The sequence below is a fragment of the Phoenix dactylifera genome, chromosome 3, assembly GCF_051530095.1.
Source record: "Phoenix dactylifera cultivar Ajwa chromosome 3, Ajwa_hap1_PhDact_Kaust_v1.1, whole genome shotgun sequence".
Lineage (NCBI taxonomy): Eukaryota > Viridiplantae > Streptophyta > Magnoliopsida > Arecales > Arecaceae > Phoenix > Phoenix dactylifera.
Window position 1 is genome coordinate 24,012,398 of NC_143192.1, and position 23,259 is coordinate 24,035,656.

General features: G+C 36.4%; 1 protein-coding gene and 1 long non-coding RNA gene across 3 annotated transcripts; one reads left to right on the forward strand and one right to left on the reverse strand.

Moving 5' to 3' along the window:
• Nucleotides 1-2,719: 2,719 nt before the first annotated feature.
• LOC103724238 (tobamovirus multiplication protein 3-like) lies at nucleotides 2,720-17,788 on the forward strand. The gene is made up of 11 exons (XM_008815434.5): nucleotides 2,720-3,093; nucleotides 3,473-3,563; nucleotides 3,658-3,710; nucleotides 3,797-3,889; nucleotides 4,034-4,105; nucleotides 13,129-13,201; nucleotides 13,298-13,343; nucleotides 14,080-14,143; nucleotides 14,246-14,299; nucleotides 14,421-14,498; nucleotides 17,432-17,788. Exons 1-11 carry the CDS (start codon nucleotides 2,944-2,946, stop codon nucleotides 17,522-17,524), a joined length of 867 nt encoding a protein of 288 aa, XP_008813656.1. The 5' UTR covers nucleotides 2,720-2,943; the 3' UTR covers nucleotides 17,525-17,788.
• On the reverse strand, nucleotides 6,827-18,248 carry LOC120107768 (uncharacterized). Of its 2 annotated transcripts, none has more exons than XR_015976176.2 (2): nucleotides 18,118-18,248; nucleotides 6,827-11,943 (listed from the first exon to the last, which is right to left on the reverse strand). It is a non-coding gene; the product is annotated as an uncharacterized LOC120107768 (long non-coding RNA). The 2 variants fall into 2 exon arrangements; XR_016399800.1 differs by having other exon boundaries at nucleotides 6,827-17,936; nucleotides 18,118-18,244.
• Nucleotides 18,249-23,259: the final 5,011 nt, after the last annotated feature.

Genomic DNA, 23,259 nt, shown 5'->3' on the forward strand with positions numbered 1-23,259 from the left:
ATTGATTTATTTCTTCTCACTAAGGAGCTTTAATTGTAGACATTGTATATTAATCATTGTTATGTTGTATTTCATTGTCTTCGTGGGACAAGATTCAGTTGAGTTGAAACTTAGAGAGGTTGATCCGTACCTTGAAATGGAGTGTGTGTAAGGCTTGCTCGTATCCAGAAAATAAGTGACTAGCTTGGAGAGCTAGGGTGTTTGGCCGGTGGTATCTGACATTGTAATCGTTTGTGAAGTTTTCAAGTAGGGGACTTGGAGAGTGGATGTAGATACTTGGTTTGGCACCCAACCACTATAAATCTTTTGTATTTGTGGTGCTTTGATTGCGTTCTTTCTTTATTTTGTTTATCACCTTACTTATTGCTCATATCTCTCATTTTACATCACATACACATTAGTAAGTTATCTTTCCACTGTACTTATAGTTTAAAATTTTAAAAAATCCAATTCACCCTCTCTTTTAGGCTGCATAAGGGGGCAACATGAATGAAAGAAAAGAAAATCCTTTCTTCTCACTAATTGAATCGACAACACAACCTCATACCACTAAAAAAAAGTGACCTTCTATAAGCAATCTCATACCTTAAAGAAGCTTATAGAACTCTGGACCATTTGATGCACTTATGTCGCCATTAGAACCTATATTGATGGCTAATAGGGTGCATGAGTTTACTCCTAGGCTAAATAGGACTTGTAAAGTAGCAAATTTCAAACTAACAATAATCGCAATTGATTGTAGAGCACTGTTGTTGGTTTCACACCAACACCCTAGTCTTTATTGCCAAAAATGGAAACATTAGCATCAATTTTGTTTTCAGCCATATCTTCCTTATTCAAGCTCTGATGTTGGTGATTTAGTATGAGCTAGAAATTTTACTTGATTACAGATATCGATGCATTGAAGAAGTTTGAAACTCAAACTCCATCTGCAATGACAATGTTAAACTCATCTTTGAGACTAATTTGCACTAGATTCCTTGATTGATTTCAAGTTAATCTAATCAAACAAAGAAATATTTTTGTCACAAAATTTAAGCACTTGGACTCGTGGATTAGTTTTCTAGCATGCGATAACATATTATTGGTGTGTTAAGAATGCTTCGTACAAATGATGAGGTATGGACCTTTAGGTTTGTTCTAGTACAGCTCTCAATGCTGCCATATGATGCTTTTTCTTCAACCTTGTTGGTGTTTGACCATTTACCATATTCCTTCGTGGGTTTGTCATATATCTTGATGCAATAAGGACCAAGGCATATATCAAATAGTAGGGATTCCTTGTGCTATATCAAGAAGACTATTCCCAACAAATTCTATATTTAGAAGTAGTTGTTTTAAAAATTTTGATGGTACCTAATTCATGGTAAAGTGAGTTTCCTCCACTAAAATATTTTTCTTTCTATGGACTTGATAGTTTCGTTTGAACCATTAGATGCATCTGGTGCTACTACTAGTGTCCGCAAATTTGGTAGTTTAAGCAATAGTATCACTTCTTTGGCATATTATCCATATCTTCCTTGTCCAAATTTCAATTGATGCCATTCGAGGTGAATTGATAAAGTAACTTGATATCAAATCAGAGGGTTTTTAGTACCAAAATTCTCTGGACTGATTATGGTAAAGTTTTAAACTGTCGAGTAAGCTCATAAAGTCAACTTTGGATCATAGTCCACCACACATTCTCCTACAAATCAACAGTAACATGGTTTGAGAATCACCCCAGGATGATTCTAAACTCTTAGAGGTCTAAAAAATTATCACAATCAAAAAATATTATTGAAAATAGACTTTACTCTTGAGGCAGCAATTGAAGAGTGTTGGTCCTCACTCATATATAGAGTTTCATGGTGATGCAAAATAATATTATTATCTAAATTGGTGGAAGGAAAGAGAGAGTATGAAAGTAAAACAAGGAGAGAGAGGAAAAAAAAACAGAAGCTAGAGAGAGGAGTAGAAAAAATGACTTTCACTATCTTTTTTTTGTTTGTTTAGATTCCAGTGGTTAGAAATATTTAATGAACTTGGTATGTGAAGACTTCTTGTAGCACCTATTAATTTTTTTTTTTTCCCGGGGTTTATTTGGCGGTAAAATTTGATGACTTTGTAGTTTATTTATCCGGTGAATCTCTTGGGGGACCGGATGCCCCACGCCCGGCTGGCTTGTTGGCGGTTATGCTTTCCTTCCACTTGTACCAAGGTGGCACTGGGATGACGTACCCACACGTGAGGCGGTGAACCCAGTGGGGTGAGCCCACGGGTAGGGGAAGGCACGCGAAATCTGCGACCTGTATCGAACATTCCCTAGTGGAAGGGGGGCTCAGTAATGGGGCTGCTACGCGGGTGGGCTGGTCCCTCCCCCTCCCCTCCTATTATTTACCAAAAAAATCTCTGATTTGACCCAACCCCAGCATGCTATGATGGTCATCATCCAAAGCTAAATTGGATTCTAAATTGCCCAGCTCATAATTTGATGGGCCTCCCAGGTAGCGTAGGATAGTTCTAGTCGGCCGTGGGCTGCCCTACTCCAACGTGGCATAATTATTACGGCAACGTGGGATTGCATCATAGCCGTCCGCCAATCTGGACCTCGATCGAATGAGCTGTTCCCTGCCGAGACTCCCACGTGTCGGTCTACCCTAGCCAACCCACCGGCTATTGCCGGCTGTCCGACTCATCTGGCCGTTTCCCGCACGAGCTAGAAGCAGCCCATCGGCTACAACAATCCAAACCGAGGCCGTTTTTGAAGTTTTAACCCAGCCCTCTCGTCTTTTTTCGGGTTTCGTCTCGCCTTTCCCTTCCTCGGTCCTTTTTTTTTCTTTCTATCGGTCTCCTGGATTTCTCCAATCTCCGGCTCTCCAGCTTCTCGGATCCGAGAATTTTTAGGGACCGGCCACTGGGAATTCGAATTTCAAATATTGGGGGGAGTTCCAGCGGGGTCCGATGGCCTCGTCGGTGGTGCCGAATGTGGCGGCGGTGGCGCTTACGAGCGCGGCGAATTGGTGGGACGAGGTGAACAACTCGCCTTTGTGGCAGGACCGGATCTACCATACACTAGCGGGCCTCTTTGGATTCGTTGGAGCCGTGGCTCTGGTTGGATCTCTACCTTTCCCTTTGTCGTTATTCGATTCGATCGTTTGGTTTGTTTGTTCCTCGATTTTCAGATTGCTAGGGTTTCTAATTCGAAGCCTCAGTTTTTGAAAAGATTATTCTTTTCATGTTCAGAAAACTAGAAACCTAGGGTTAGCGTGCTCAATGCTTGCACTCAAAGAATCTTCTTAGAAAAACTTGGAAATTTTAGGGTTTCCATGAAACATGTTTTTTTTTAATGAGAACACTTTTCCTCCTCTGGGTTATTAAGTTCACGATTTCTGCGACAAAGTGAAAACTGAAAACTGGCCTTTCATTTTCCTAGGCTTGAAAATTCCATTAAAAATTATGCTTTTGGATGCTGAAATTTTGTGCCTTGCAGATACAATTGGTTAGAATTGAATGTAGAGTACCAGAGTATGGTTGGACGACGCAAAAGGTCTTCCATTTCTTGAATTTCTTGGTGAATGGCGGTTTGTATCCTTCAATACATGTTTTCCATAAACAACACTGGGGATATTTTTCTTTGCTTATGGTTGACACTGCTGTTATATCGGTCAATTGCAGTCCGATCGGTTATTTTTGCTTTTCGTCGGAATGTGCAGCAGATAAAGCCTGAGGTTTGATGAACTTTAACTATGTGCTGGTTCCAGAGCATTTGAACCAAATATTTCCAAGCCATTATTATAATATTGTTGCATTTCAGATCTTTCAACATGTTCTTCTTGATTTTCCTGGTCTTGCATTCTTCACAACCTATGCCCTGTTGGTACTCTTCTGGGCTGAAATATATTATCAGGTCGGATATTTCTCAATTTGATGAACCATCCTTGCTCATTTTTGATTATCTTGACTGATCATGGATTCTTTGTTTAGTTTCTTTTTGCTTAAAATGATTTCGGATGCCTACTCAGTTCCTTTTTCTGAATTGGAATGTGTTCAGGCACGTGCCGTGTCGACTGATGGGCTTAGGCCAACTTTCTATACAATTAATGGAGTGGTTTATGCTATACAGGTAAACAGTTGATTAGCATATCAAATGATATACTTTGGACTAGCATATCTTTCAAATACATATATCTGTTTGCTCACAGCTAGTTAGCTGTATGATAAAACTGGAAAGTTAATGCAATCAAAGAAATTGGATTGCCAATAGGTTTTCCAATTTACACATGGAAGGTGAACTAGTTTTTCCTCATTTCAACGACCTTGGTTTGTACAAACCTCTTGTCTTGTGGCATGGAATTATTGATTTGATGACTAATTAACATGTTGGAGACTAGATGTTAGTTGCTAGAATTCGAAGCGAGTTTAGGAGTGGAATGTAGGTATGGGTGCAGAGAAGTGAATATTTTAGAAACACTTTTTGCAAGGAAGTGCTTAGGAAGTAGGTGCAGGTTCAAGATTCTAGGAAGGAAGATGTTGAAGTGGGTGTATTACTCTAGATAGAAAATTCCAACTACTACGGACCAGGCACTTGACATCGAAAACAAATAGATGGAGATTTAATAGCTAAGACAGATCTCAATCAAGTAATATCTGAAATTAAGAGCTATTGTTATCATTTTGGTTAATGTAGTCTTTTGGACATTTTACTTTTTTAGGTGCTCCATTCACATTGTTAACTATGGCTTATGAGCCTTTGATCCATGAATCCATGGAACTCTATGCCATGATGGATGCAACTTGTATGCTGTTACTTATGAAAGACTTTTTCTTTGAGCCAGAAACAACTTAATGTCTTAGAAATTGATATTAATAAGATAATACAATGGGAAATTTTATTACAAATTAAAATAGTTAATTAGATTTGAAGTTGGATAACTTGTAATTGTCTTTTTTTTTTCTTTTGAGGTGTACATTGACCCATGATTTTAATTTAATTTTTCAAAAATAAATTTATGAACCAAAATTAGGGAACTATCATAATGACATTATTAATTATAGAAAGGGGCATTTATGAATTGAAACATCTTAAAATATATCAAGACAATTTTAATATATGGTTATTGGTAGCTTGATATATATTAGAACACTTTAAAAGTCACTATAAACAACATATTCCCCGAATCATGTTAAATAATTGTAACTATATCAAAGTTTGATAATAGATAAATTTAAGAGTGCGCAATAGTAAAGTTCTTAAATTTAGTTTCATATTAAAAGGAAATGAGTGAAGTCCAAAAATTTTAGCTTAATGCAAGCAAAATACTTATCAAACATGCTGTCAACATTTGTCATTGTGTCTACTATTGCTATTTACATTGTCCTCCTCCATAATACAGTCAAGCACCACTTCGAATTGGTGTTGGCCATAAACTTTGTCTATCCATTTTAGGCCCTTTCTATTGGTTGTACAGTAACTATCCTTCTCAATCCCATTCAAGTTCATCTTTGGTACATGCAATAGGTTTTATGCATATTTTAAGTATTAGAATATAATCAACTAACTCGCTTGTCAATTCAAAGATAAAAGTAGGAGAAGATATTCTGTGGTAACGGTATGAAGGAGGTGAGAATCTTCCCTTTGGAGGTGACAGCTCAGAAGTTCTGAAGTAGTGTTAAACTAATTTCTATGTGATTGCTTGTGGTAGGCTAGAAGCATCAACATGGATATGCGATATAGCTGTTACACGGTACAAATCCATCGATATGGCAAATCTTGAAGAATATAGTATGATATGGCTAAGATATATTAATATGCATACATATTTACATACATATGCATATACCATGCATATGCATATGTACAAATACATATACATCTAGATTGTCATGCACACATATGTATATCTACATACATCACTGTTCCCACCCTTTCCATCGTGTCTAGGTGTGCCAAGGAACTCCTTGTCCTAAGAAACTCGGTCGTCTGATAGAGAGAGTTGACAAGCCTAATAGCAAGGGGTAGATATGTGCACGAGCATGCCATCGGTATTAGATTAGCCGAAAAGATGGTGGTGATGTCTTTTATTAAAGGTAATTGAATTATAGGAGTTTGTAGGTCCAGGCAAGGATTGCTGTGCCGGAACTGGGGTGCAGACCGGTTTTTCGATGGCATGGGTCGGTACATTTCTATGTTGTTTTGTGCTGGCCCATACCGACATAGTAGAGGAGGTGGGGGAGAGGGAGAACCGAAGATAAAAAAAGAGAGCGAGAGAAGAGGGAGAGAGGGAGGGAGAGAGGAGGCCGGCGGAAGTTCTGCCTCTGGTTTTCCTATTTCATTTGAAACAAGACTCCCGAAGGATTTCAACTTTACTTAAAAATTTTGAAAATAAAAAGAAGTCCCCTCGGGGACCCCTGTTTCAAAAGAAACAGGGTAACCGGAGGTGGAACCCCTCCTCTGCCCCTCTGCGCGGCTCTCCAGCCCTTCGCAGCCCTCGACTGACAGCCACTTTCCCTCTCTTTCTTCCTTTTCCTCTCCCTTCACTGCTCTCTCTCTTTTTCTCTCTTTCCTTCTTCATCTCTTCCATCCCAGTTTCTCGTTTTGGTTGTCGGAACCATTCCAGTCTGCCGCAGATACGACTTGGTGCGCCCTGAACCGAACGGTTCGGGACGGTTCCATCAACCATGGGTCCAGGTGCTTTGACCTCAAAATTTTTTGCCACTATTATACTACCGTTTGAGTGAGATGGATCTGTATAAGGAATAGGGATGTAGCATAAGGCTATGATAGTAGAAATCTAATTTAAGTTACCACTGCACTTAAGGTATAAACTACTGGTAGATTAAGAACTTAGATAAGATAAATTGCATTGATTTGGATGTCGAAGGGTCCTATTACATAGTACAAATCCATTATTTATATTAAAATATAATAACTGCTCACTTTGACGGTTATCCGCATCAAGTCTCGACTTGTAGTAGTTTTGGTAACTAATTGCGGTCGTCTTCCTACTATTGCATGACCATGAAAATGGCCACTTTGTACTAATTGTTTGACCAATATTCATACTCTATCAGCCTTGGTCATCGTTAAACTTTCTTTGCCCTATCCCTACATGGCTTATGTTGGCCGTTTCTCTTTAATGGCCTTTTATGCCTTGGGAGACTCTTGAGACCAATGCATCCACCTTGTATTGCGGTTGATCACGACCCAGTCTTAATCTCTTGGCTTGCTTGTCAATGTCATTGCTGAATCTTCCTCCTTTGGCTTGTGCCTTCATGTTTGATTATCACAGCCGAACTCTATCAGTCCAGCAAGGGTCATGTGACTATCATCCACTTTGACTGGTCCACGTGGCGCTTGCTCATGATTGCCTTCTAGGTTGTTGAGGAGTGCAAACAATTACATATACATACATATATACATGTATCTATCTATACACACCCACACACATATATACACATACAAATACACATACTTATAAATATTACATATATGTATATACATCCTCTTTTATATATTTATATATGTATGTTTATATGCTATAGTGCACATATATGTATGTGTGTATACACATGCATATATTTAGATATGTAAATAGAAAAATCCATGAAGCGTAGCAGCCTAACAAAATGACAATCTACACATTATACGACAGCATCAATTTTGACAATCTCATCATTTAATCATTATTCAGATCGATAGATCTTAAAGCATCCTTCATATTTTAGTGTTGACATGTTAGGCTACAAAATTGACCATAACTTTTTAAAGGTTATTCTTTAAGAAAAGAAAGAAAATGCCCTCCCTCATTTTTGGACACTTGACATGGTTGCTAAGTGTTGAAGTGTCCTCAAGTGTTGGACATGACAACCACAAAAAATCCAGGCACAGGGACATGTGTGTGGATTCGTACATATATTTATATGTATATGTGTCAGTCCATAGATACCTACCTGCATACGTAGACACACGTGTGCATGTTTTGATGCTTATTTCAGAAGAGTAACTTAAAAGTGGAAGTAGAATTATAGAGTTTGCCTAACAAACAAAAACTTAATGGAATAACCATGTGCTTGTGAGCAATGTTTCTTGGACACGGGACATGGGTATCAAGTGTCCAAGTATCCTGAAGAATTTGACACAACAATCTCAAAAAATGTGTATACAGGGACACAATGACATATAATTAATATATGTATATATATTAGAACATAAAATTTTAGCAAAACTAACAGGATAAAATAAGTAATTTATATCCTAATAGCCCTGAATTGGAGAAAGAATAGAAAAACACTAAATTAACATAATCTTAATGAATAAATCTATTTAGCCTTATTTATGGGTTATGGCTAATGGGCCGCATGCTTAGATGCTGGGCTCTACAACTAGAAATGCTATGGCCATGTTCACTTAAGAACATCACTGTTAGGGAAAAGGGCTTTTTCCAAAGTCCTTAATCATTGCTTGGGAACAACACCCCGTCCAGTTGCCTCCTATGGCTTAGGCTAAAAAGAAAGAGAGAGAAGAATGCTCCAACTGCTCAAAGGTGTGGTGGATGTCTTAGAGTTGGGGTGGTGATGAGGAAGGTACAGATTCTTCCCTCTTCTCTCACTTCTTTTCATTTTTTTTCTTTGTTTGTGGCTCTTCCCTCATCCCACTTCTTTAACCCTTTTTTAATTTTTGCACATTTTTTCCTTTTTCCTTTCCATGGCTTCATCTTGGATGGATGAAAGATGAGAGGCACAGCCATATTATGTACGAGAATGAGGATATGTGGTCAATCATGATTAATATAGTCCTTAAGATTAGGAATTTAGATGAGGCGTGGGCTATGAAAGGATGCATGTTTGCAGTGTGTCATGCTGTATTTGGCATGTCGTATCATGTCCCCATGGAGATAAGACAAAGAACATGGAAAATGCCATACCTTAGTAACAATTCTTGCAAGTTATCTGCTAGGCTCATTTAAAGTTTCTTAAGATGTCTTGAGATACCTAAGTTGATAACTAATTTGAATTACATTTTCACTTAAAGTGTTCACATAATTATGATAACTTTATATTGAAAACATAACAACCCTTTGCTTAAAGTGTACATATTAATTGTGATAACAACACTTAAACTTGAAGAGTCTGGAAAATCTTGATAGCTCTAAACTTAAAATATAAGGAAATTTCATTTGAAGCATCTAACACTTTAAACTAAGGTTTCCCTGGATGAGACTTTAAACAAAAAATGTCCAATTGTTGGACAACTTTAGCTGGTGTTACCGATTTACTTCGAAGTGGAGTACCCAATCGTGTCATATTGTGGCATACTATATCCAATTGTTTAAACATTTGATGCTTCTAGATAGCTTACCTCAAAGCTTGGTTGATGAGCTTTAGCAGTTTAAGATTACTAAAAGCTGGAAATAAATGAGTTTTACGAAAATATTTGTCTGGTGTTTTTTTGGAACACCTATTTGGCCCAAATTGACAATTCATAAGACCCAAAGAATGAATTTTATGAAAACAGGTCTTCCCTTATTTTTCTTGAAACTTGTTTTACAGAGAATTAATTTGTTATAGAAAAACTCACAACAACCAAACAACCTCTAAGTATATTTGAGAACTATTTGAAGTTCTTTTCTTAATTTTAAAAAATAAGATATATAAGTATCAGCCATGTCTTCAAGAAGTAATCAATGAGTACCAGTAAATACATACCTGATACAGACACATGTAATTTGAAGCATCCGTGCTTCCTAGGTGGTTGGGCAATGGCTCGAGGAGGTTGATGCTTCTGGTCCTGCTGGTTTATGGTGCAACATAAGCAATGCTTCAAAGCTGTGTGATGTAGGACAGGTGAAGGGGATCTAGAATGGCTTAGGATATGATTGAAATGTACTGGAAATTCAATCGCAGATCTTAGTTTTCGATAAAACTAAACTAGAAAGATAATATTTTTGAAGAGAATAGTTAATGAATAGCTACTCTCTAACCTAAAATTTAAGATTCTACAGGTTAAATTGAGACTTTTAGGATTTATGCATTTAAATATATGAAATCGCGTGCTTGCAGGAATAGTTTGAAAGAAAATCTGATATTTATATGACCAAAAAAAATCTTTTGGGATGTGAAACCCAAAATAGAGATCGATAAGAGATGAATAAGAGACAAGGAAGTAAGTCCAAATAAGTCTCTAGGGGATCAAACATAGAAAAAAAAACTAAGAGAAGGGAAAAGATAATACTGGACTCATACTAAAACCTTGGAGTCACACTTAGGGTTTCAAGACCTCACACTACAAGAGTAAAGAAAACTGAAGACTCCATTATTTCATTCATAATCTGCTTAAACTGTGATTATATCAAACACTAAGCGTCCCCTTTTTATAACAAAACAGAAATTCTAATTCAACTCTTTTAAAATCCAAAACTGCTCCTAATAAGACGCACTTACTATTCATGATTACTGTAACATGTACAGTGCCATTAATTGTAATATGCTACAGCAGTTAGGTTCCTAGATAAGTATTGAGATCTTTAAATCTCAACCTAGAATCCAAAATAACCCATTGAAATTGAAAATAACCAGAAAATAAAAGAAAAATACATAAAAAAATGATAATCAAATATAATAAAAATCTAAGCTGCAGCATGATGCAACGTGGCACAAACTTGGATCTCCATCACTTTGGCCCGGCAACTGCTTTAGGTGGTCGTGGAATATGAGGTTGTTCAAGACTAAAGGAAGTAGGTGCTCTAATAGTAGGAGGTAAAATTCTTGCAAGCTTTTGACTAAGGCTCTACTTGTGCTCAGTCATGCAAACGGCTTTTTCTAGGGGCAATGAGTATATGCAGTGGCCAGAGTTTGTCTAGAATCATTTTGCACCTTGATATTTTGTCCTAGCCCCATGTGAATGAGGCCTGGCCTGGTTGGTAAGTCTTGAACCCATATATGCTCATTTCTAGCCCTATGCATGAAAAAAGAGGTGAAAGATTCAAAAGTAGCTGAGAGATTAATTTTTATGAACTAACTTCATTCATTATTTGGGTGATGGGTGGGCTATAGTTTCTCCAATCTTGGAAGTGGTAGGTGGAGTCACAATATTGTGATTAGAAAGATGCTTTGAGTGTGGACTTACACTTTTTCTGCAAGGTACATTTTTTTGATATCTTTCAAACACTTTTTTCCATCGAAATAAATGATCGAAAAATATTTAGTTATTCTTGTTATCAATTAGTTCAACAGCTAGGCTTGAGATCTGATACATCTCTTTAGTGGCAGTACATATTAATGATATGAAGATGCACACATCTGTCAATCATTTTATATAATAATGCTCAAAAAGTTGATATGTCTACAAAATTTGAAATTGTGGTGCAACTTAAATCTTCATATTTTATTAACTTATAGTTGCAAACATCGTTAAAATTTTCATTTGGTTTGTTACTTGCAAATATACCATTTATGTTTTGTTATAGTGAACTGAGATTCAATATTTGCTGCCCTATAGATTTAGGGGAATCTGAAATTATGCCAAACTATGAACTGGGGCTCACCTCAGTGGTTATAACCCCGTGCTTAGTAATCAGAAATTATGGGTTTGAGCCTTGAATGGGTGCATTCACAAGTATTGACAGCTAATGCTGGTGGATGAACACATGAGAAATCGCATAAGACAGTTGAAAATATTGGACATGTTAAGAAATGACTTGGGGTATTCCTAAAAGTTAATAACCCTATTGTGGTAGTGGCATGCATTATTATGATTGTGCAATTAATGACATATTTAATTAGTTAAAGTTTCTCTTGCTTGGTTAATGAATGCCCCTGGGGTTTCATTAAGATGCTCTGGGTTATGGTTTGAACAGCAAACTGGTTAGTTAAGTCAATATTCTGTGCAGATTTCAAGAGACTCGTAATTACCATACAAAAAATAGCATTTGAGCTGCTTAATCTCACTATATCATCTGCGTCCTACAAAATGCATTTTTGAATGATGAGTAAATTTGAGTAAATTCCTTTTAGCATAACATTTAGACAACATAATGCTTTTGTGAGTTGTCATAAAGGCAACGTTAAATAGTGAGACGAGGCTTCATTGTAATGGTACTGTTAGCTAGAAAACATGAATCAGCTGATTTAAAGTATTTTTTCCAATAGTAAGAGTGACTGTTGAAATATGAATCACTACAATATTTACTATTTGGTGTCACCTCTTATTCTTATGGGAAAGCAAATAACCATGGCAACATGTACCCACAAGAATGGCTATAGAATTTGATAATGAACACATCCAACATGCTTCATACATAAAAAAAATATACATGTGTTGAAGTTCTAAAATAAGAAATTATCGGTTAAAAAGTAAATCTGTATTTCTTTCAACTAGTCCGTTTTCCAGATTTGGACATTTGTGGATGAAAGATTCTGCTAAATATTGACCAATTTTACAGAGATATGGTTGAAAAATTTACACTTCTCAATATTTACTTATTTATATATATAGAATCCAGGCCTCCTGAAAATTTGCAAATTTCCTATGCTATATATTATTAAAATGTTTCTATGAGGTTGATTCCATGTACCATGGCATGTTTTCCCTGAAAGTGAAAAGAAAAACAAGAAAGGGATAAAAGACTGAGTGAAGGATACACAAGCCTTTTTATGTGTTGGTTTTAACCGAAACCAAACTAAAACAAACGGGCTTTGGATAAAACTGAGTGATACTACAAAACCATGACAGCTGAAGCCAGTCTGGTAATCTGGGAACTTAAAACTTGGGTTTTAGGGAATCTTTTCCTTGTGTTATGTTGATGCAAATGATAGTGGCTTTTGTTGATGTTAGTTGAGAAGAAAACAAATAACTGAATGGGTTGACAAATCCATTAAGTTGTATAAAAAAAGTATCTTTTCCTTATGTCATGTTGATGCAGATAATAGTGGCTTTCATTGATGTTAATGTAGAAGAAAACAAATAACTAATTGAGTCGACACATCAATTAAGTTATATAAGAAAATTGCAGTCTTTACAGTATACTTTCAGGCTGTTTCTGTGCCTAGATTACTTATTATTTATTTGATCTGTCATGGTTTGGAAAGATTATGTGGTCTTTACCATTTGGCTTGTATTTTTTGAGTGATTGAAGTAGTACTCTGCAGATAGCTCTGTGGCTGCTTTTGTGGTGGAAGCCTGTTCGAGCTGTTCTCATCTTATCAAAGATGTTCTTTGCAGGTGCAGTTTTAATTTGTTGGCTTTCTATTATTTTAATTAAAAAATCATCTATATACTTTTGAACCTATAATAATGTTCACATATGTATATTGGCAGGTGTCTCGTTATTTGCTGCTCTTGGGTTTCTTCTCTATGGGGGGAGGTGAGATGCTTATGATATTTGTCTATCTAACGATTCTAACTAATTCGGTTGATTTTAACATTTATCTCATAGCTATCTTCTTTTTTTTATAATTCTCATAACTAGCCCTTGTGTTAGTTTAGATCTCATTCTGAACACATGGTTAAGGTATGCTTAGCAAGTACAACAACCAAACTGAAAGTTGTTGCTTATGTTGACTTTGTTGTTACTCTCCTTGCAGTTCATTTTTGTTCTCCTTGTAAATATAGTTATTTTTTCCCCTTAAAATTTTGTTTGCTGACTGTTTCAGGGTCCTTAGGCTTCCTAACTCATGCGTTGCTAAATTTGCCAGCTTCAGCCTTTTTGTAGTGCATATTTAGGTCGCAACATAAATGGAAACAGGACTGTATTTTACTGTAATGAGTTTATACAATCATATGTTCTAGAAGTGTTAAAACATGATCATCCACCAAATCACTGATATCAAATAACCAATTTTAGAGCCCTTCAAATCATACAGATATTAGCAAACCATAGAAGATTGACTCCCCACCCCCCGACCCCTAAACAAAAGCGCCCTGATTCCTTTTTCCGAAAGATTGCTCTTAACTGATACTTGGTATGGTTAGTATCCTTCCAGGGATCCATACGTTTTGACACTCCATAATTTAAAAATTTCAGTGTATGTACTGCACATTATAATCTGTGTATTTATGCAACTTGTGTCTTTCATATTCACTTTCATTGTCGCTGCTAGGCTCTTTCTGATGTTGCAACGCTTCCCTGTTGAATCAAAAGGGAGACGCAAAAAATTACAGGAGGTACTTTTGGTTGTACTGTGGATAGCAAAGCATTTTTCATTTAGAGCATCTAGCTCCTGATTTATTATTTAATGCATTGCCTTTACCCCCCCTGTTTAACAGGTTGGTTATGTGACCACCATATGTTTCTCCTGTTTCTTGGTGAGATGTATAATGGTAAGTGCTATACTTTTTGCGTAATTTGTAGTATGTTCTGGCGACTATGTTTGGCGAAGCATGCCTCACTTTTTAGCTGTTGATGTAATTACCTCTACTAATTCCAAATCTTGTTTCACAGATGTGCTTTAATGCATTGGATAAAGCTGCAAACCTAGACGTTCTGAACCATCCGATTCTGAACTTCTTATTCTACTTGGTATGGGTCCAATCCATGTTACATTTCATAAAACGTCTATTAGTGAATGATATCTTGAAGTAATGAGGAACTAGAAGTTCAAAATGCTGCAGTTATTGCTAATCTCAGAACATTGAACCTTATCCTAAAAGTCCTATCTGGTTCCTTCTACATTGATCAGCTTTATGGATCAACTTGATGTTAACAAGCTCTATGCATTTATCGATCATCTGAAATTTCTATAACATGCATGATAACTAGGCAGCATTTAAGTTCACTTGACGTTCTGAACCATCCGATTCTGAACTTCTTATTCTACTTGGTATGGGTCCAATCCATGTTACATTTCATAAAACATCTATTAGTGAATGATATCTTGAAGTAATGAGGAACTAGAAGTTCAAAATGCTGCAGTTATTGCTAATCTCAGAACATTGAAACTTATCCTAAAAGTCCTATCTGGTTCCTTCTACATGGATCAGCTTTATGGATCAACTTGATGTTAACAAGCTCAATGCATTTATTGATCATCTGAAATTTCTATAACATGCATGATAACTAGGCAGCATTTAAGTTCACTTATCTTTATACATTATAAATGAACTTATGGCTGATATGTAAGAAGAGGTACCTTAGTTTGTATATTATGTAGTTTTAGTTGATTAGACAAAACTTGGTTTGTGTTAGACTATAATTGTGGAGGCGGCCTTGGAGAAGGAATAGGACATAAACATAATATATGAAATGCAATTTCAATTTCAATGGAAATGATGCTTCAGTTTCATCTTGAATCTATTAAACGGTGAGATTTTTATGGCATAATACATATATGATAGAATAATATTCAATTAGATGCGAAGTGGAGGGGTGCTTTTGGATGTGATAACTCATGATTTGGCTCGTTTGTTGAAATCAAGTTTTGCTGTACCGGTCGGTATCATATCGTACCTGATGTATTGTAGGATGGTACTAGTATGGGTTTAATACCGAGACGGTGAACCTTAGTTGAAACATTCATTGAACAATGAGGTCCAATATGTTGTGTGGTTTAAGACATTCGGCAATATGGTGTGTCAGTGACTGATTGGAGTGCTGAGGCAAATATGTGGTTAATCTAGGAAGATAGAGTCAGGAATGAGGATGTGATTATTAAATGAGGAGTACAGGCTTTATGAGTTTGGAACAATGATGGGAACCTATTTTGGATGGACTTGTGCAACAAAGATCCTAGAAGGTTAGATAAGGATAGGTGCTTAGGCTTGTAAAGGGCCAGAGAATAGGTTGGAAGCTTTGAAAAGGGATGTAGAAAAGCTTCCAATGTCATTAAATATATCATGTATTGGGAATGAAGGGTAGGTTGTTGAAAGATTCACAAGCAAGTGTCAAATGGTTGGGACTAGGCTCCATGTATATGCGTATAATTTTTGATAATTGATTGAGCTTTAATGCCTTTAGTGGGTAGACTGTTTCTCTTAAATCATCTTATACTTGTCCTTCCCCAGTCTGTTGGTGATAGCAGCCTTTTTCTAAGACTATAGGGAAACTTATCTGGATTCTTTTAATGTCAATAAGTCAACTAAAAGTTATCAGAATGACAAGAAAGCAATAAGTCAAGGAAAGATTATTAGATTTAAGGAAGTTCATAAAATTATTTAGGTTTTAGTTATAAAAAAGTTGATTAATGCTGTTTCTTCTATAAATTGGAAACTACCATTTTACTAACTTCTCATCTAATAACTGCCACATGCATGTAGACTTCTTATGCATGAGAGAGTTTCCAAATTTCATGTTTTCTCTCAACTTCCGATTCATTTTAAGTCGCTAAGTAATAGTTTGATACTTTGGCACGAACAATAATTACATGGTAGCCTGATTGTTTCCCCCAACTTAAGTGTTTGCCAATCAAAGCATATCTTATGAATATTATAATATGTTAGAGATACATCATGTATTACAACGAACGTAATTACATATCATTGTTGCTGCTATTAGTTTTTGAATGAACCTGGTAGGTGGCTAGGATTTCTGAAATACTAACATTAACTGAGATACATATAGGTGGCTATTACTTTACAGTATGCAGATGTTTGATGATATATTTGTTTTTGAAGATATTGGTCCTTGACTATTTTTAATTCTGTTGTAACCATTGTAGTTTTATGTCGCTAAAATTAGGTGTAAATAAGGAAATCTTTAATTGTGAATCATCAAAAACATGATCTAGAATATTACTGAAGTAACTTCATCATTTGAGGATGCAAATTCCTTTACTTTGTGAAGTGTGTATCTTAAGAAAAAGTGAATCATGTGAATACTTGGAGTAGTTTCTGATCTTAAATGCTTAGAAAGTTGGTGTAGAAGTGAGCATTTAACTTTGTGAAAAAGCATTTGAATTTGTAGACATTTTTTTGGTGAATTATTCAATCTTGCTGTTATCATAATCTATTGGGAAGTAACTTGACAGGTTTGGTATTCTATCTAAGCTGTACTTAGTGACAACCTTAGATGATCGATTGAATTTTACTAGATTAGTGAATATATGCCTAGAATATATAGATGCTCTCTCCTTTTTGGGGATGAGTAATGGGAGGAACTGTTCATTACAAAGGGCTAATTGCTCTTGCAATGGGATCTTTAGATGATATTTAACTTCTGTGTCTCACCCTTGAAGCATGTTATCGGTTTTGGATGTACGTAGTTTGGGTTTGGTTGATCTTGATGCAGCCTGACTCAGACTTGGCATAATAAGGTTGTGCTAGTCTAAGTTAGATCCAGCTAAGTTGTTTGATCCAGTAGGGTCTAGCAAGTTTGGAGAATTTTAGTTCATCTCCAGTTAATGCAGATTTTTGATTTGTAATCTGATGGAACTCAATCGTTTCAATTTCTTTCTCCATTATATATTATCTCATAGTTAGCATTTCAGTGCTTTGACGTTATTTGTTCAATGTTTGCAGCTGGTGGAAATTCTTCCTTCAGCTCTGGTCCTTTTCATCTTGAGGAAGCTACCACCTAAGCGTGGCATCACACAATACCATCCTATCCATTGATTCAGGGATTACAATGCTGTGTAGCTTGTGCTCTTTCAGTCTATCAAAAATGGAACTTGTTAGGTTCTGTACAGCCTATGTTTCCATATAGAAGTAACAAGCAAGAATGTAGAAAAGAGAATGAGTCTCGGACGTTGGATGTAAGGTTGGTTTAGAGGGTTATGCTTGTTCTAGTGGAGACTGTAAAGTTGTGAATCATTGCATGTATGTTCTGTATAATATTCTTTCTGTAATTAGAAATACACAACGTTTCTTCTGGTTTAACCTTTCATGTTGAACTGCTAACTTTTTTCGACAATTATTGCTTCAGAAAATCATCCATGTTCAATGCTTTGAGTTGATTTCTGGGGAACTGAGTTTTGATATTAGTCCGTCCATTCTTTTACTTGTTGCTTCTACTCTTTAACACCATCTACAAACAAGATTAGACGTGCTTAATGAATGCACAGAAGTCAGTGAACTGCATGCAGCTTTCCGTTGTTTCACGGAATTCTAGTCTATGAAGAAACAATTATCTGATTGAAGATATCACATGTTAATGAGGTAAAGATAACAAAATGAAGAACAAAAGAAAGTATAGTGAGAAGACATACCGACAGGGAAGGAAGCGATCCCGATATTTGGGATCCTCAAAATTGCACCTGGGGGAAGAAGGAAGCCAAAATCCTGAGACAGATGATGAATTGTTGGGAGAACTGAAGGAAGAGCAGCTTGACAATCGTTGAGAAGCATTCATTCATGGCTGTATGAAGGCCCTTCCTGGAACTACCAGTCGTTTGGGCCTATGGTTTTGAAAGTTAGGTTTCCTGCGTGTCAACGCTTCTTATTTTCCGGCCTTTTATTTCTTGAACCGGCAGCTATTGTTAGGTCAGTGGCTTAACTGGGGTCAGACATGAAGGTTTGGGGCTTCCTCAAACTTTTGAGTATGATGCTGTCATGCACATGGGTTGAGGTATACTAAGATCTGTGCAGGGACATGCAAAACAATTCACTCAACTGAAATGGGGATCGGGTTGTATCTTTCCTGCGTAAGAATGATTGATCTTGTTTTCCCAAGATCAACCATGGGATTGTGCATTGCACAGCTCTCAAAGCGCTCTAAATGCTAGCCTCTCCTCCACCTGCACAGCTCTTAAAGCAGCCGTTGTGCGATCCAATGGCACAGATCTTAAAGCGGCCGTTGTGCGGTGGTTGACATTGTGAAACAAGGTGAATCATTCTTTGGTGCGAAAGATACAACCTAAACCCACTGGAATGACAGTGATACCAAAATATGGCGGAAGTTTCTGTTGCATTATTTATGTGATTAATTTACTTTGGATTTTTAGGTATTTATTAGATAAGCAAGTTATGAGTCTTGATAGTAATGAATCATCTATAAAATACTATGCATGCAATATTTTGAGAAACAAACTGTAGTGCATGTCTCCCTACTCCTTTTTAAGACTAGATCATAACCTAATCACTTTCATTTCAGAAAATGGAAGTAGTACATATAGATAAAAGAAAGGTGAAATGGGAGGGAAGAGAGAGAGGCGTATGCCACTGAGACCACTAGGATTAGAACAAGTTGCAGCTGTAAACAGAGGAGCAATCTTTCTAGGATCTTTCCAGAGGAGCCTCTGGCCTAGGGGTGAAAAATGGGAGGGAAGAGAGAAGATACTTCTACCATTGAGACTAGAACAAGTTGCAATTATAAATGGGGGAGAAATCTTCCTAAGATCTTTCACAGAGGAGCTTCTGATCCAATCTTTGGCCAGGGAAAAAGGTGTCCAAAAGTTCAGCTGTTTTCTTAGTATTAAAGAAAATTCTTTTCTTCCTCCAACAATGCTTGCTAACAAATGATTGCCATCAGTGTCATCTAACCTAGCTAGATGACAGGATTTCTTCAAGAACTTACATCCAATCTGTCCATAGCTCATGAAAATCTTTAGGTGAGTCAGAAATATTTAGGAACTGCATGAAATATCTCCGTAAAGGCTTCACGGATGAGCTCGCAAGAACCAATTGGAGGGTGGGATCGGAATGATTAAATGTGGATTTGTAGGTCCTCATGCTGCAGCAAGAATTGCCTCAGTCCAAAGAAGGTGACAGCATTTAATTGGAAGGTAACCAAATACTTAGTACTCGCTGATTAGAATTTAAAGAAAATGAATTGGATTGGTTTTAAAGTCTGGACTTCGTAGCAACCACGAAGAAACAGTCAAAATTGTTGGAATTTGTATCCTAAATGTCAATCGTCAGCATATTGATGATTGAATTTTGTAAATGAATTGACAAATTAATAAAGTGTTATTTGGCATTATTCATCATTTCATCTTCAAATGAACTCTTATATGATGAAGTCCTTAGGACTTATGTTATGATAAAGGAGGATTTATCTTTGAGTCCTTAAACTTGTTTGCGACGAAATGATATGTTGTTACTAGGACGACAACATTATCGAGATTAGGTCGTTGTGTGACATATACGTTGGTTGTCCTCTTAACCAAGGAGTGTGGAGACACTGGTATGCCACACAAGTGAAGTGTAGAAGTACATTTCACTAAACGTGACCAATTCCGGAACGCTCTACTGTCGAGAGATGTTCCGAGTGGATATGGGTATAAGTTTGGCCCTCTGACCTGAGACCGCAACCTGTGACTAGCAAGCAACTCATTGTACTTTGGTACCGGACTACCTGAATTTCTAATTCAGTGACAGAAGGTCACTGGGTGCAGTCAAGTACTTGCGTAGTCAGTTGTGAGTCAAGATGGAATTGACCCCTCCTGAAAACAGGAGATAATATCTTGTGATTAATTTAGCAAAACCTTGGCCAGGGTAATCCCAGTGAGGAGTCATGGGATATCTAAAGTTAATCACATAATGGATGTACTAATTATAGGGTTGACAGTGAGCTCTAAGTCATCCTGGCATTAGGAGTCAAAGAGATTGAATTATACAGTAACCATAGTTCAGGGTTCCAGAATATTTGCTTCGCATATATTCGACCTATCCGGACGTCGGGTACCATTGCTAGATGGTCACATCGATTAGTGTAGAAAATTGTTCCTATACTACCGGCTTAGGTTCGAACCTATGAGGTCACACGCATAGAAGATTCCTGATTGATCAAGAAAGCTGATGAATGATTAAGAATCATTCAGGAGTAATTTGGTCAATTTGATTGGCAAATTATCTTATAAAATAATTAAAGTAATTATTGAAGGATTAATTAGTAATTAAATTACTAATAAACTCAATTTGATTGAGTAATTGTGCTAAGGATGAGCCAAATTGAATTGGATTCAAGTTTGGGCTCAATCAGGGTTTTGACCTGATTGGATTAGGTCAGAACCAAAAAGGACTTAAGCTGATCAAATTAATTTTAAATTAATTTGTTCTTAATTTGGGATTGACCTAATTGAATTAGGTCCAACACAAAGTAATAATTCAATTTGATTGAGTTTGCATGAGCCAAAATTGAATTGGATTCAATTTGAGCTCAATCAGGGTCTGACCTGATTAGATTGGGTTCAACCAAATTGCTTTGTTTTAATTCGGGTTTGACCAAATTTGATTAGGTGCAACCCAAGGGGATTAGGCTCAGATGATGTGGCAATTATTGGTGACATGGAATTGGATTTCATGAATTTTAAATAAACCAAAATTATTGCATGGCACATGGACCCATTGCTTGACACATGGCGACATTGTTTGTTATTTGAATTTAAATTCAAACATTAAGCAATGTGTTAAATGATTTTAATCACTCAAACCATCAGCCAAGGTGGCGTCTGAGTTTTTGAATGGATTAAATTCGAATTTCAAGAGGTGATTTCGAAATTATGAAGTGTTTTACCTTGCCGCATGGATTTCAAATTCCTTTCCTCTTGCACATGTGTTTAAAATTTGAATTTAAATCAGATTTGGTTGAGATCTGATTTGGGTTGTTCCTATTCCTTTGCATGTACCAACTAAAAGAGGTTTTCTGAAAATAAATTTCGAATTTTGAATGAAAATTTGGAGGCCATTAAAAGGGGTCAAACATGGGCACCAAAAACACATCCATTGCAGCCTTCTTCCTCACCCGCCTCCTCCTCCTCTTCTTCTCCATTTTAGATAGGGTTTTCAGGGTGAATATCTAGAAGATTCAAGATCAGATCTGAGTCCTCTACTTCCCTTACAAACCTCATCTCTATCTGCTTCAAGACGATTGATCAAGAGTTGATTGAATCCCGGCGGGCAGATTTCAGCTTTCAAGTGTTCTGCAGCTGCTAGCACTGTTGCGGAAGAAGATCCTTCAGGACTTCGCGTGTACTTCTCGTAGAGGCCATTCGTGTGCGTGGCTGCGAAGTCAAGAATCAGATTCACAACTTTCATCCATCATAAAAGGTATTAATCTAGCATTAATCATTTATTATGGTGTCAAGGTCTAGGTCCAATTCCCCGAGGTTTTACCCTCTTTTGGGGCTCCTCACGGAGATATCTCCAGAATCCATTCGATGGATATTCGGAGATTAATTGGAATAGAGTTCTTAAGTTTCAGATCTGATAGTTAATCATGCATAAAAGTTTTAGCATAATTGTTTAAACGATTCCGGCATAATCCTATATGTTCTTAAGGTGCTGATTTCTAGATTTGATCTTGTAAGCATGCATGAATTAAATTGTTTGATTCGGTTTTTTCGCTGCGTTTTAAAACTTAAAAAGAACTACGTATGGCTTGATCCCCCTTATGAAGGGGTACGTAGGCAACCCGATCAGGTTCAGCCATGGTTTTCAAAAAAAAAAAAAATTCAGCATGCTAAACACCGAAGAACCTAGGATTCACTTTCAGTGGTATCAGAGCCAGGTTTATGTTTAAACTTTTATGTTTTAATTCTTGCAATTAAATCTGAAATCATTAACATGTTTAGATTAGATCTAAAGTGCTTTTTATGATTGATTTAATTGCTGATTATGCATGATTAAGTAGATCTGAAATTTTGGATGCATATGATGCATGTTTATGTTAGGATTAGTAACATGAATAAATCTAAAAGTGATTTTAATATTGTTTAGATTAGATCTAAATAAAGTTTATGATTCATATGATCTCTGATTTTAATGAACAAATCAGATCTGAAAATAAAAGTGAAAAAACAAATACATAAGATGTATGTTGTTTGTATTAATTCATGTTGTTATGTATATGTGATGCATGAACATAAAACATAATGACTTAAACATGAATTAAATCTGATTATATGTGATTAATTACAAAAACTCAGATCTGAAAATGTGTTTTAAGAACTGAAAGATTGTAATTAATATGTAATTAAAAAGAAATATGCAATGATCAAAACTTTCATAAGTCTAAACTTAATTGAGAATTAAGTGTTATGAAATAGAATTGTAACTCAATTAATTGACATTGCATAATTCTTTGGGCATATGGGTTAGCTTGAATCAAGTTCTTAGGATTGGGTTAGACCTAAGGTTAGAATCAAACATGGTCTAATTAGAGTTAATTGATCAAATCTAATTAAGTAGTAACTAGATTAGGTCAAGGAAACTCTAGGTTAAATACAATAGTTGTAGATTGATCAATTCCATGTCTTTGATTAGACCAAGATGGAACTTGATTTAGGCTTAGAGGTGTAGCCCGAGTCATTTGAGTAATCAAATCGAAATTGATTAACCAGTCGGTGTCTAAGGTAAGTTTGGCAGTTTTGACCGGTGGTTTTTAATTGGGAGCTACTCGCACTGATTCG